This window comes from Balaenoptera acutorostrata, chromosome 17, assembly GCF_949987535.1.
Source record: "Balaenoptera acutorostrata chromosome 17, mBalAcu1.1, whole genome shotgun sequence".
Lineage (NCBI taxonomy): Eukaryota > Metazoa > Chordata > Mammalia > Artiodactyla > Balaenopteridae > Balaenoptera > Balaenoptera acutorostrata.
Window position 1 is genome coordinate 38,965,075 of NC_080080.1, and position 16,002 is coordinate 38,981,076.

A 16,002-nucleotide genomic window follows, 5' to 3' on the forward strand; every position below is an offset into this window, starting at 1 on the left:
AGGTCCACAAGGGTCCAAGGAATCTAGGCTTTGCAAAGGAGGAAAGGGATGCTGTAGTAAGTAATCCATTAGACTTCTAAGACAGTAACACTTATAGACAGTACAGAGAACACCAAAAGAACCAAAAATGAGAATTACTTACTCTGTGAAGGAGGCACACTATTTTGCTTAGTATTCGACTTGGATTTATCTGTTTCTTGTAGCATCGGTGGCACTTGGGAAGAGCTCTTGTCAGAATCACTTTTTGATAAAATAACAGATGGCTCGGTAGAAATAGCAGGTGGAAGAGTCTTGATAGGCTATTTTGAAATGAAATTATCTTAGATTTTCATAAAAAATTTCAAATAAAAATAAGTATCATAGTAATACAAGAGGCTGTATAGCAGTAATATGAACATGGTTGCCAAATAATTTATCAGCAGAAGCGCTACAACTCATGCCTGCCCTCTAGTGACATATAACCAAATAAGTCTTTATTTACAATATCCACAAATACAGGTTGGGATAAAAATGGATAAATGTGTAAAATCACAAGATGTTTACTGAATTTCACATAAGAGTGAATAATTCCATTTTCATTAACTTTTACATTTTTCTTTTTCATTACAAGTAACAGGATTTTTTTATGTTTTGGTATTCAATGGTTCTGTCCACTTCCCACTAACTCTCACCTCCTCAAAACCTTTTCATGTGAAGGCAAAAAGAAAATAGCAAATTTCTGAACTACCAGTATACTCCCTTTTGTCCTTCTCAAGAGTTAGGGATATCTCAAAGAGCAGCAGCAACAGGTTCAGTTTCCTCTCCAAGGAAAAAGATGGCCTCAGATACAGCAGGCTATGGCTACTAGTCTTATCTATTAAAGCAACAAGTAAAACTCAGATCCAAATCGTCGGAATTTTATTGAGTCTGGTAGTGAAATCATAATGCGTAGGGCCTGAACTCTTGAATCTTCCTTTTCCTCTGCAACCTCAGATTAGAGAGGTAAACTAACTGATTTGCCTGAATGAGGCCTAACTGTTAATGAATGTTCAGGACAGGTAACAACAGAAACCCCAACACTTACAGTGCCTTGAGGCTGTAACAGATGAGTAAGAGATCATCTCACCCTTTAGCTCTACCTGTGATGATTATTTTGAATATAGAAACAAGGGTAAGTCATGCTTCTCTTGCCCCTTGTTCTTCCAGGCTCCATGGGTTCAAGAAAGCACAACGGGAAAGGAAACAAGAGGAAGATGTGTGTACCCAGGTAACTACTAGGATTCCTTCTTCCTATTTCAGATATCTGAAGCTGCATTTATGTTGCTTGGTTCAACTTTAATAATGTTTCCTGTATTTATTTCATACCCCAAAGTTTTAGTACTCATTTTAAATCTCTTTCCCCCCCATTCTCTCACTTAGCTATATTAAATCACAGAAGGACTCAAATATCCTTTACAAGATGGCTTCTGAAAATGACTTATTAAGTAAAACATCAAAATATCATATGACCTTTTGCAGTCTATTAAATTTATGTATGTATTTTTTTAAAAAATTAATTTATTTATATATTTTTGGCTGCGCTGGGTCTTCGTTGCTGCACGCAGGCTTTCTCTAGTTGCGGCGAGCGGGGGCTACTCTTCATTGCGGTGTACAGGCTTCTCATTGCAGTGGCTTCTCTTGTTGTGGAGCATGGGCTCTAGGTACACGGGCTCTAGGTATGCGGGCTCTAGAGTGCAGGCTCAGTAGTTGTGGCGCACGGGCTTAGTTGCTCTGCGGCACGTGGGATCTTCCCGGACCGGGGCTCGAACCCGTGTCCCCTGCATTGGCAGGCGGATTCTTAACCACTGCGCCACCAGGGAAGTCCTATGTATGTATTGAGACTGCATTCTTTTATGTCAAAATACTCTCAGGGAATTAAAAGCATCAAGTCCAAATAGGAAGTATGGTTAAGATTTTTAGTACCAGACTGTTACAAATTCTCTTAACAGTAATTCAGGTTCTTGTGTAAAGCTGTCTCATTAAGTATGTAAGCTCCATAGAGGCAGAGATTTTTTTGTCTGCTTTGTTCTCTGATGTGTCCCCAGAATCTTAAATAGTGTGTGGCATTGTGGTAGGTTCTCAATACATTTTTTGAATGAGTATATAAACGAACCATGCAGAATTTCATGGTCATTCATATTTCTTATATTTCTATATGCTATAACTTACCAAATTAGAAATCAGACTTTACAGAGCTATGGTCTTTGTGCCACTGGTCTAGACCTTTTGTAAAACGGTCCCTTCTGACACATCAACGTTTTCCACAGATGGCACACAGTTCAAGACACTGTCAGCCAATTTTAAACAAATGTTACATTCTGAGAGGTCGGCCCATAGTCACGTTATATTATGTGCATGCTTTTGGGGGAGTGGAACCAGTCACATTTTCTGTAAGGCATCTATCCCTTGTATGCCTAGATATTTAAGAAAAAAATACAGTCTAGTGGCTCTCTCTAGTTTGGCCTCTGATAGTTACGGGACTTGGGCCAACTTTTTCAACTTCTCTAAACTCATTTATATAATGGTTTGCACCTTTCTTGTGGGGTTGTTGTGAGGGCAATTTGGTGTATTTAAAATGTTTAGCATGGGCCTCCATAAAATATTACTATTAATACAATTCTCAAGTCATCACAATTTTACTCCTTACGTATCAGAAAGTTACCTGGCTGTTTCTGATGAGTGCTTCAGCTGGATCACTAGTGCTTATGGTCTTCAAAGAAAAAGCTTTTTCCTGTTTTGGACGGACCTTAGAGGTATTCACTGGGAGCTCTTCTCTAATCTCTTTTTCTAATTCTTCTGTGTCCTACAGAGAAAAGTAGTGTGTTAGATGATACAAATCACTCATTTTTACTAATTAAAATCTATTTGGTTTATAGTACTACTGTCCAGAAGGTATTCCAAGAAGATAATTTTATTTCAGAAACTGCCCAAATGGCTTAAAAGAGCATAAAAAAATAATTATTCAAATAATTTTAACCATAGGTACATTTGGAATATACGTTCATCATCCCTGCTTTCCTCAGGGATTTAAATCAACTGTGAATTAAAAAACAACACACTCACACTCCCAAATGGGAACCATTTAATTTACTAAACCAAACAAGTATTTTTTTCCTTTTAGAAAAAGTACATGGGGAATTAGGTGCTACTTGAAGACTTTAGAAATAGCATTTCACTTAATGACTTCTTCAAGGAATGAAATATTTATACATAAGTGCATTTTCTAGATAAATTAAGCTTACACAGTAGAAAGGACACAGATAGGAATTTCAATTTTGGCCATGCCACAACCTAGCTAAGTCAAGGACAAATGCTTACGTCAAGGACAAATCTTTGATTTCCCCAAACTGCAGTTTCCTCAACTGTAAAATAAAATTTGTGTAGATAATTTTTATGGTCTTTTCCAAGTTTAAACATTTCCATTCTTAGGTCTTCAAACTTTTTAAAAGACATTACATGCTTAGGTATGTGAAATAAGTATGAATTAGAATATATTAAATAGGACTATCATTGTGAATGGTAAGGAAAAAAAAAAATTCCAAAACGTAATCATTTATGCATAGGCTACTCTGTGCTATATACTTTACACAGAACTTCATGGATATCTTATTTAATTCTCAAAGCAACCTATGCAGTTAAGGAACTTGTGCAAAATACAACAAACAAACAAAAAACAACACAGTAAATGGCAGAACTAAAATGTGAATACAGACCTGACTCTAAAACCTGTATACTTATTCACTATATTTAAAAAACAGATCAAACATTTTTTTAAAAGGAGTATCAGAATACCAAAGGAACTTTCACAATTTAATGACCTTTGCCAATTAAGTTGAAATTTAAGGAATACATCTACGCCACAAAATTTCCTTTAAAAGGAACTCACCTAATCTACAAGCCAGAAAAGCAGTATTAGTAAAGGCCATAGTATGAATCACAGAAATCCAGAAAAAGTTTGGCTAAATGGATTTCAGATAGTATTACTAACAAAGTATGGCTATCAATAACATTTCTCATCAGCTAGTTCAGCTAACAAGAAAAGCACACCTACTATACAGTTTTTGTTTTTATGCCCATTGATCTTAGTTGTTAACCTAATGCCCACCTATTATTACTGAGAAAAAACTAATATTGATAATGGATTGGTATCATTTATGAAGGGTTGTGCTTCCCACAACAAAAAAGAACTGAACACATATTTCTTTAAAAAGTCATGCAGAAATTTTTTCCAAATAGAATAAGTAGGAAAATTACTATGTAGCCTATCCTCTAGAAATTTTGGTCATCTCCTACATTTAAAGGAATGAAAACAATTAGCCACATGGTTATAAGTAAGAAATAAGATTTTCATAAGTTGTAATGTAATAGTGATAATGCTCTCAAAAACAAATCCATGTGTATTTCTAGTAATCTATTACATTTGAAATTAAAATATCTTTGTTTTCCTCTATATAATGATCTAAAAATACTTTCCCAGATAGGAAAGACCAAAGAAAAGAAAAGGAAAATGTAGGAGTGATATAAATAGAAAGTTTCTGTTAGAAGCCAAAAAATCAGGAAAGGATACCAAGTGGAACAGCCAGCAAACTCAGAGTCAAGGGAAAGACTCCACTTGTTATGCGCATGGTTCTTCTAAATGTGCTAAAATTCTAATTTGCTAAATTCCATTACTCAAAGAATTTCTGTATGTGTGAAATACCGTACCCCCTGTTCCATTTCATCATAATATAAACTGAAATGCATCTAATTTAGAATTTTAGTTATTTGCTTTTGGTTTATACCTTTGATATTTTCTTTAGAGCAATAACATTTTTATTACAGCATGACATACAAAATCTTTAAAACATTCTATGACTTTTCAAATGCTTCTCAAGTAAATTTGATGTCTCACATGGTGTCTTTATACCTCTACATTTTCTTAGCATCTGCAAATCATCTTTTCACAAGTCGGCAGTAGGTGCTTAATGAATGATGTCTGTTGTTTTATACTCTACCTGTGCAGGAGAGTTATCTTCACCTTGCTTCTTCTTTTTCTTTTTTTTCTTTTTAGATTTCCCTGTTGGAAGAGCTCCCTCTCCCTTTTCTTTATCATCATCTGAAACCTGATGTTAAAAGCAAAAATACTGAAGTGAACCAACTGGTTAAGTTTTCATTATTCAGAAAATTACTATGAAATAATTCATTAGGTGCAGTCTTTTTCTCCCAAATTCTAAATAAGAATTAGTAACAATAAAACTGATCTGAAATCACATACTCAAAAAATAACAAAAGTGCATGGAACTTCACTCTTCTATTACGATAGACCCCTTTTTCGTACATCTTTCATCACTCACTACATGATCAATTAGACAGCTGTGCAAACCTTGGTTTTTAAAAACTCGTTTCTTAGGTAATTTATTTTATTTAAACACAGAACTATTTGCATTAAAATTGAACTTGACCCTGTTAAGAGAATGACAAGCTACAGAGTAGGAGAAAATATTTGTAAACCACATATCCAACAAAGGACTTGTATCTAGATTATATAAAGAACACTCAAAATTCAACAGTAAACAAATAAACAATCCAATTAGAAAGTGTGCAAAAGATACGAACAGACATTTCACAAAAGACATTAGAAATGTTCTGTATCTTGACTGTATCAATGTCAATGGCCTGGTTTTGACACTGTACTATGCTTTTGCAAGATGTTACCATTGGGGGACAGTGGGTAAAGGGTACAAGGGATTTTTCTGTATTATTTCTTACAAGTACATGTGACTCTGGGACTTCCCTGGTGGTCCAGTGGGTAAGACTCCGTGCTCCCAATTCAGGGGCCCTGAGTTCGATCCCTGGTCGGGGAACTAAATCCCACCTGCAGGCCACAACTAAGAGGTAGCATGCCGCAACCAAGAAGCCCACATGCGGCAACTCTGAGCCTGCATGCTGCAACTAAAAGATCCTGCATGCCGCACTGAAGACCCAGCACAGCCTAAATAAATAAATAAATAAATAAATAAATATTTAAAAAGTACATGTGACTCTATAATTACCTCAAAAGAAAAGAATTAAAAAAGTTGAATTTGAGAAGGAATGTCATTGAAAGTAATATTCTGCATGACAAGAATAGCAAATTAGAATTGTTAAATTAGTATGAATGAGGGCTTCCCTGGTGGCGCAGTGGTTGAGAGTCTGCCTGCTAATGCAGGGGACACGGGTTCGAGCCCTGGCCTGGGAAGATCCCACATGCCGCGGAGCGGCTGGGCCCGTGAGCCACAACTGCTGAGCCTGCGCGTCTGGAGCCTGTGCTCCGCGGCGAGAGAGGCCGCGGCGGTGAGAGGCCCGCGCATCGCGATGAAGAGTGGCCCCCGCTTGCCACAACTGGAGAAAGCCCTCGCACAGAAACGAAGACCCAACACAGCCAAAAATCAATCAATCAATCAATCAATCAAAAAAAAAAAAAAAAAATTAGTATGAATGATATTTCTTCACACATACCATATAGCTGAGTTTTCTATGGAAAAGTGCTTTTAGTTTATTCTGTACAGATGACAGCCAAGATTCTTAGACTCTACTTAAAGGGAGAGATGATATAGCTAACTTGCTATTTCTCTGCTCAGCACCATAGTCATTAGGATGATTTTGGAGGTCTCATGAACCATCAAAGAGTTTACAGAAATTACTAGCAGATGGAAAAACAAAACCAAACCAAATCCTGCACAAATCCTGCTAAACTTAGCTATGAGACTTTCTGTCCAAGTTGGTTGCTAGTTGTGGAGAAACTTCCACAGAAGTTTTTACCATAGGCTCACAATGATTAAAATGTCATATGAAAAGATGTATCCTCTGAAGGATATTCAGGTCACAAGGACTCTGGTCAGTCTGCTTCTCAGCCAATTTATAATCCATCCATACTGTCTATGGCTGCTTTTGCACTAGTGCTTGGCCTTTTAAATAAAAGTTTGCTGACCCCTGCACTAAAATCTCTCCTATCATTAAAATACAAACGACCCCAACAAAACCCTTCGTCATACTACAGTTTGCTGTTATCCACTACTTCTCCATCCATACCCAAACTTGCTTAAGAAAAAAAACTTTTTTAAAAAAATATTTATTTATTTATTTGGCTGCGCCAGGTCTTAGCTGCAGCATGAGGGATCTAGTTCCCTAAGCAGGGATTGAACCCAGGCCCCCTGCATAGGGAGCGTGGAGTCTTACCCACTGGACCACCAGGGAAGTCCCAAGAAAAAAATACCTTATTATTTTTTAAGCATCATTTTACTCAACTTAGTCTGACTGGCTACTAGTCCAAAGTTTCTAATGAAACTGCTTTAAATTACCAGAGAGCAAATGTCTCAGCCTCTGTGTCCCAGAACTCTCCTCCCTCAGTTTCTTTCACGGGCTTAAAAGTTGGGAGTTCCCCAGATTTCTATGCTCATTACATTGCTCTTTTCAACTCTATAAAATTTTCTACACATTTCACTCACCCTCAAAGTTTTAACAACCATATACTAATAACTTCCAAATACAAATCTTTTCCCAAAGCTTTAACCCGTTGCAACCAACTTTTCTTAGGCATATCTACAAAACACCCTGCATCTAACACATCCCAAACTGAACCAACCATCTTTCCCCCAATTAACTAGCTTTTGCTTTCTCTGTTGGGAGCACCACTTTCACCATCCCAGTTACCTAAGCTACAATTCTGGAAGTCATTTTTGATGATTCTTTCTCCAATCAATTCTAACCATATGTTCTGTTGATTTTGCTTCAATTTATTTTTCAAATCTGTCCTCTACTCTGTATACCATTCTTACCACTACTGTACAGGGCTACTAGAACAACCTCTAAACTGGTATTCCTGCCTTTATTCTCATTATGCCTCCACTCCTTTTTCTACATTAATTGCCAGAGTAGCCAAAACAAAAACAAAACAAAACCCAAAGAACCCACAAAAACAAAAAAAACCCAAATCAAACCAAAACCAACCAAACAAAAACACCAAAAACCAAAAAGCACACCACTTTAGATTAAAATTTTTCCATTATTTATAGGACAAAATCCAAGTTTTTTTTAAAAAATTAATTAATTAATTAATTTATGGCTGCATTGGGTCTTCGTTGCTGTGCACGGGCTTTCTCTAGTTGTGGTGAGTGGGGGCTACTCTTCATTGTGGTGTGCGGTCTTCTCTTTGCGGCGGCTTCTCTTGTTGCGGAGCATGGGCTCTAGGCGCGCGGGCTTCAGTGGTTGCAGCACGCGGGCTCAGCAGTTGTGGTTCATGGGCTCTAGAGCGCAGGCTCAGTAGTTGTGGCACACGGGCTTAGTTGCTCCGTGGCATATGGGATCTTCCCGGACCAGGGCTCGAACCCGTGTCCCCTGCATTGGCAGGCGGGAAATCCAAGGTTTTAAACATGACATTCAAGGGCTTGTAGAACCTGGTTTCTGCTTCCCTTTCCAATCTCATTTCTGACCACTCTTTGCTACACATTCTGCTTTTACCTCTGGGATGCCTTTGCTAAAACGCCGAAGTGCTTCCATAAAACCTAACACATTATAACATTACTTTTATCTTCCAGTGTGCCTGTCTCCCTCCTCTCCTCCCTAACTAGACTGTAGGCTCCTCGAAGGCAGTAATTTTGTCTTGTTTCTCTATTAGCACAATACCTGACCCATGGCAGATGCAATTAATGTCTGTTGAATAATAATGGCCCTAGTATCTTCAGAGCCTCTCTGACTTTTCACCCTTCTTTCTATAACCAACCAGTAGAAAAGTTCAATCAGTAGCTTAATGTCTCTTGTAAATAACCACTTCCATTTATTTTTCAAAGTTATCAACTTAGTTCATTATCTCCTCCTGATTCATGCAATCAAAATAGTACAAAATAGCCTCCCAAACCAGTCTTCTCATTTTTGTTATATCCAGCCTAATTTTTCTTTTTCAAAAAATTTATTTATTTATTTAGGCTGTGCCGGGTCTTAGTTGTGGCACACAGGATCTTCGTTGCAGCATTCAGGATCTTTTTTAGTTGTGGCATGAATGATCTTTTTATTCTTATATATATATATATATATATATATATATATATATATATATATATATATATATATATATTTATTTATTTGGCTGTGTTGGGTCTTAGTTGCGGCACGCGGGATCTTTGTTGTCGTGTGCGGGATCTTCGTTGTGGCACATGGGATCTTTTTTTAGTTGTGGCATGCGGGACCTTTAGCTGTGGAATTTGAACTCTTAGTTGTGGCATTTGAACTCTTAGTTGCGGCATGTGGGATCTAGTTCCCTGACCAGGGATCGAACCTGGGCCCCTTGCACTGGGAGTGCAGAGTCTTAGCCACTGGACCACCAGGGAAGTCGCGGCATGCAGGATCTTTTAGTTGCAGCATGAGGGCTCTTAGTTGCAGCAAGCATGCAGGATTCTAGTTCCCCGACCAGGGATCAAACCCGGGCCTCCTGCATTGGGAGCTTGGAGTCGTACCCACTGGACCACCAGGGAAGCTCCCAGCCTAATTTTTCTAACCCTAGCAATGATTAGGTTATCCCTAGTTTAAAAGCTGTCAGTAGGTTCTCATTACTTCGAGAATTTCATAAAAATGTGGCAAGGTATATATATCATTCATTTCATCTATTTATTCATTTACTGAATGTGAAGCATGTTTTGTAGCTCTAGTTTATAGAGCTACAAAAATAAAAACTTCACGGTCCCTTTCTTTAAGGAATGAAGCCTAGAAGGGGAAGACTGACATACAAAAACAATTGATCCTACCACCAATTGATTCCACACGTGTATTATACCTCTCCACCAAACATGTTACTTTCCTGCCTTGGTCCCTTTTTCATAAGGTTCTCAGTCTTATCTTGCTATGAAGCTTTCCTTAATTTTTCATTGAGAACCAATCTACTCTTCTCTAAACACACTAAAGAGTTGGTAGGCTGTTATAATAATTCTGATGAGGACAGGAATTGTGCGTTTTTTTTTCTTATCAGTATATAATAGTGCTTTCCACATAGTAGAATCCTCAATAATTTGTGGAAAGAAGAAACAGTAATAGAGAGAAGGCATGCGGACATAAGATGACTGAAGCAAATATGATTAGAATGTCTCTCTGAAGCAACTCTACCCCTGGATATATTTGTAATACAGAATGTAACCCTTAATAATTCCAGTACAGTTGGTTGCACAGAGAAATAAACATACCCACCACTCCCTTTACTCACTTTCTGATCATCAGGAATTGGTTCCTGGGACTTTTGAAGTGAAGCTCTTTCTTCATCTACCCAATTTCCCCACTCTTCTGCTGGCGCATTCCAATCAGAGCTGGGATCAGCAGAAGACATACCATCTAAAATTTAACAGTGTGAATTAGGCATCTGTCATTTCTGCCAAAAACTAAATGCAAAACCCAAAATTCCTTATGTTGAACTACGCTGTAATTTTAAACTACTGCTCTTCTTCCTCCCAAGTACATTTTAAGAGCTAGGAAAAATACCCAATAACATGACGGTAAAAACCTTTACCCAACTTCTGCTGGGCACATCATATGACCAGATGGAATGTCTAAGAAACTCCAGAAAACATGAATGAACCATTTATTCCACTCTCGCTACTTCCTTTATTATCAAAGGAAGTTTATCCCCTGAATGTGCTTTCTTTTCACTGTTTATGTCTAACTTCGTCTAGGACTTGGTCATTTTTTCTGATTCTTCCCCTCAGGGTATAAAATGAGTCAGTCTCTAAGAGTAGTGCCAAAATCATGCTCCTCCCCTCCTTATGAACTGTTTAAGATTAGGTTCTTCTTCAAATTCACCAAGTCATGCAAAATAGTCAACCTCTTCTTTTTCTCCTCTTTTTTAAAAAATACTTTACCTTCTTATATTTTTTCAGATTATTCAATGGTACTTTTATCTTTCCAAAATATGTGAGTCACTTTCAGGGCTTCTATCACCCTCTTCTCAAGAATAATTTTTTTTTTTTTTTAAGAATAAATTTCTAATCTAGACTTCCAAATTCTTTCACTCTAGGAAGCACTGAATTTTTACCTCCTTTGGGAAGCTATCACTGGCTTATTCTAAAAGAGAAAAACAATCTTTGGCTTTACCCTGGTTAGATAAGTAGCTCTCAAAATTAATTCTTCCCTCCTCTCCCTGGACATCATACACATCCATATATACATCTATAATAACTACTTAATGTTAACATAACAGAAGTTAGGCTTTATTTCTAAATGGTTAACAAGTCATTCTAACATTGCTCTTTATTGAAAAAAAATCCAACCTTTCCCCCATTAATGCCAAATGCTACTTTTACCAAATATTAAATTCTTAAATATATACTTCAGTCTGTTTCTGGAATTTCTGTTCCATTCATCTATTCCTGTCATACAAAATATAACTTGTAATACATTTTATTATCTAGAACAACAAATCTGCCTGCATTACTCCTATTTTCTTCACTATTCTTATTTTTCCACATGAATTCTATTATTTTTGTTTAGAGGGGAGGTATTATTATATGACCTCATGAAGACTTTTAAAAAAATCTATGTTTTGGATAAATATATTATGATCTGGGAAAATGCTCATAGAATAAAAATCATAGACAAAATTGCCTGTGCAACATGATCCCAAATTTATAAGAGGAAGAGATAAAAGAAAAGAATACATTAATAATAGATACATCTTAACAATGGAGTTATAGGAATTTCATCTTATTAAGTACTTATTAAATACTAGAACTTGAGCTAGACAGGTAACAGAGGTACAAAAATGAGTATGAAATAATCCCTCCCCACATGGAGCTCACTGTCTACTCAGGGATGAAGATAAGTACAACAATTAAGTACAGAGTGACAGATTCTGTCATGGGAAGTGCAAAAAGGGAGAAGAGGGGCTAAACCAGTAGAGGATGGGGAGAGACTGAAAACATCATAAGCAAGAATTCATGGTCCAGTAGAGGAAAAACATGGAACAACTGAGTACAAGTGTGAAATGTGTTACAAAAAAGGAAGTCCCTTCCTATATTTCTAAATTTACTACCATGAGCAGGTATCCAGAGCCAGTATTACATAGTAACAGCATAGAGGTTAAGAGCATGGACCTCAGAGTCAAACAGACCTATATCTGAATATTGCTCTACCACTTAATAACTATGTGATTTTGGTCAAATGTCTTAATCTTAATTGGCTATGTACCAACTTCATAGGATTGTTGAAAGGATTATATTAGATACATGTAAAGCAGTTCAGAGCAATGCAGTAAGTGCTCAATAAATGGTACCTACTGCTTTTAATATATCACTGATGACATTAACAATAGAAAGACAGTTTCTAAGCTATCAGGCATACACAATTAAGAATTTATTTCTCACAATCCTGATAAGTCTCTCCATAAGATACACTTGGTTATGTTTTAATGTAGAAGTCATTTTTATAAGTAAATATGTATGTAGCATGAGACCTCCGGTACTAGAAGAATGGGACTTCCCTGGTGGTCCGGTGGGTAAGACTCTGTGCTCCCAATGCAGGGAGCCCGGGTTCGATCCTTGGTCAGGGAACTAGATCCTGCATGCATGTCGCAACTAAGAGTTCACATGCCACAACTAAGAAGTCCGTATGCTGCAACTAAAGATCCCACATGCTGCAAGGAAGATCCCGAGTGCCGCAACTAAGACCCAGAACAGCCAAAAAAAAAAAAAAAAAAAGTATCTAGTAGATGTCTGGAACCAACTGCTCATCTTACACCAAGCATTTATTAACAATATTATTAGGAGATTTGAATGCCAAAGCTGTCAATTGTTTTGCTTAAACCTCACAAATAAGACACCCAGATATGGAAAATTGCTGTCCATAAGCCAGGTCTCTTAGGGCTTCCTGTCGGAAAAAAACCTTTATTTTGTCAAAAAAAAAAAAAAAAAGTTTAAGGAAGTGAATGGGCACTATTTAACATATAAACTCTTTTCTTAATAAATATGGTGGTGGTGGGGGGGGTGAGGGATAAAAATCTAGTAAAGTACTCGGTAAGATTATCTTTTTTTGTAAAAGGCTTAGACAGCCATAAAGTTTGAGGAGTAACTGTAGCCTATGTTTCAACTTCTATCAGAACATTAATAGAAGCATAAATCTCTACAGGCTTTATAAAGCCTTATGGTGATTTTTCCACGTTTATTGATTTCAGGTTGGTTTTTATATAATTTTTAAATTAACTGGGATCAAATAAAACTACTCCCCCCCGCCGCCCCTCACCCCCGACCTGTGGGATTTTAGTTCTCCGACCAGGGATCTAACCGGGGCCCTTGGCAGTGAAAGTGCAGAGTCCTAACCAGGGAATTCCCCAAATAAAATTACTTTAAATCAACAGATCAATCAACTAAGCCTAAAAATTGTCACCAGGAGACAACGCATAATTCTTAAGGTTCATGGGCCTAATGAACCTTAGTTCATTAGCACCAAGTATACATATACTTGGTGCTAATAATCTTCTTAGTTTCCTGGAAACTATGTAGTACAGTTTCATTCATAGCATAGTTCCCTTCATTTATAGAGTAATTTCTCATTTCTTAAAATTCTCCCATTAGTTTGCCAAAGTCTTTCCAAAGAGCTTTATATTAGCTGTCTTTTCAAAATGGTAAGGCATTTGTCTCTCCATTGAATTTGCTTGTGAAATAATGTTTTAGGTTTAAGCATCCCATAGCTATTTTCCTTTTTATCTCAGTAAGAAAATGGTTGTCAGCTGTTTCTGGTCAGAACTTAATTCAGCATTAACTTTAATAAAATAAAACAAATATGATAGAAAGAATTTCTCCAGTGTTTAAACAGATAATTTACAAATTAACCCCACTGAGTAGACTAATTATGCCCCTAGAAGAATATCATCAATAGCATCACAGCACTTACTGAATATTTACCATGTATCAGGCAGTGTTCTAAGGGCTTTATAAGTATTATGTCACTTAATCCTCTCAACAAGTCTGTGGGGGAAGAAATATTATATTTACAGATGATGAAACTGAAGCACTGAAAAACAATGAAGCTAAGATTCGAACCCAGGTAGTCTGTCCTCAAAGCCCATGCTCTCAACCCATTCACTATGCTGCCGTTAATTCTTTCACTCTGGTGTGCCAACAAAAACAAAATTCTATTCAAAATCTGACTTTTTACAGGGGTTGTGATGATATTGTTCCTTTATGGTCAAGATAATTGAATGATTAACATCTGTCTTTAAAAAACATTACCTTCTGTACTTTAGCGTCTTTAACTTTATTTAAAAATTGTTTTTGGCCTCAATGCGCGGCATTCGGGATCTTAGTTCCCCAACCAGGGATCAAACCTGTGCCCCCTCCAGTGGGAGCGCAGAGTCCTACCCACTGGACTGCCAGGGAAGTTCCAGCATCTTAACTTTATATTCAAGTGCTTGGGTAAATTCAATGCCTTTCTGCTAGATAATGATGTTTATGCCTCAAACCAGAGGGTCAATATATTAATCGTATCACATTGTTAAATGTAAAGATAGTATATATATACTTTGTGGATTAGTAATCTCAAATACTTCATGCATTCTATAAATTTAGAAGGAATAACTAAATTCACTGAGTACCAAAATTAGCGACATTAAAGAAGATAACACAAAAAATAAAATTCACAGAGAAAATGAGGTTAAAGAGTAACTCTGGACTGAAAAGACTGCCAATACAGCATAACAAACAAAAAAGGCGTTCTGATACTTATAAGTACAGAGTCCCATGGATATGTTTATTTCAGTCTCTTATTTATCAGCCAATTGTGTTTTTCATTATCACAAGAATAAAAAGATAAAAGTAGAGCTATTCTTTCCAAGCAGGGAAGCCTAGAGCCCTGTTTGCTCCATTTTCCTCAGCTTCAACCCACAGCTGCCCAAGATACCTCAGTGCTATTTTCTTACAATCACTCCTCAATTCTATTTTGCACGTAGCAGATCATTCTTCCCGAAGTACAGACTGTTTCCTCCCCTGCCCCCCACAAAACAGTGCTTTCACATCCTTGTAATACTTTGTATTTATCTGATACTTTATAATTTTCCAAGAGCTTTCATGTTCATTCCCTCGTTAAAACCTCACAACACTCTATGGAAGTAGATAGGAAAGATTATTTGCTGTTTTACAGGTCAATTAATCTAGATTCCAAGATAAGTGACAAAGTCCAAGACACATGAGGTACTACGTTTTAAAGTCAGGACTAGAACTGGGATCTACCTTCTGAACCAGTACTCTGACCCTTGGCTCCCTAATATTTAGCCGGCAATTCAAGGCTCTTCACAATATGGTCCTTCCTAATATACCTTTCCAACCTCACCTCCCTCAACTGTGCTTCAACTAATCTAACAGAGACTAGTCTAAGACTAATCTTTGGATTGTGTTGCAAGCATACCTTCACGATTACAATCATCATCGAGGCTGTACCATGCAGTGGTTGAGGACATGAACTCCGGGGGCCAGACTACCAAAGTTTGATACCAGCTCCTCCACTTAACTGTGTGGCTGGGGAAGATTAGATAATTTTTCTTTACCTCAGTTTCTTCAACTGGAAAGTGTGGGAAAAAAATAATACCTACCTCACAGAATTGTACTAAACAAGCTAATAATATGCATAAGACTTAAACCATCTAGATCAGTGCCTGGCACAGTCAGGTGTTTGCTTTTATTATCATTAGGACTATTGAACACCTGTGTATAAAACACTGCACCAGGTACTGAAGATAAGGAAAGTCAATGAGAGTTCCTGTTTCCAGAGGGTTTTAAATTCTAAGATTTAAGATTGTGGGGAAAAAAAAAAAAAATCTGTCTTTTTTTTTTTTAAATGAAGATGGTATGAACTTTTTGAACATAAAAACCATATTCTTCTTTTTCCCTTCCTCTTTTTTTGTGACTCTTGCCTTTAACTTTCCTATGCTTCTACTGGCAATTAGACTAAGAAAATGGTTTTCTACCAATATAAAAACGTGCATACCTCATGAATTCA

The 16,002-nt window shown here is 37.0% G+C and overlaps 1 protein-coding gene across 6 annotated transcripts in view; it reads right to left on the minus strand.

Annotated features, from left to right (window-relative positions):
- Nucleotides 1–16,002, minus strand: part of MTDH (metadherin) — a 55,136-nt gene that overhangs the window by 3,604 nt on the left and 35,530 nt on the right. For all 6 annotated transcript variants that reach the window (XM_057531938.1, XM_057531934.1, XM_028164631.2 and 3 more), the window contains 4 exons: nt 10,229–10,353; nt 5,013–5,120; nt 2,681–2,821; nt 143–299 (listed from right to left, as the gene is read on the minus strand). In XM_057531938.1, coding sequence (XP_057387921.1) covers nt 143–299; nt 2,681–2,821; nt 5,013–5,120; nt 10,229–10,353 — 531 coding nt within the window. The remainder of the gene's footprint in view (nt 1–142; nt 300–2,680; nt 2,822–5,012; nt 5,121–10,228; nt 10,354–16,002) is intronic.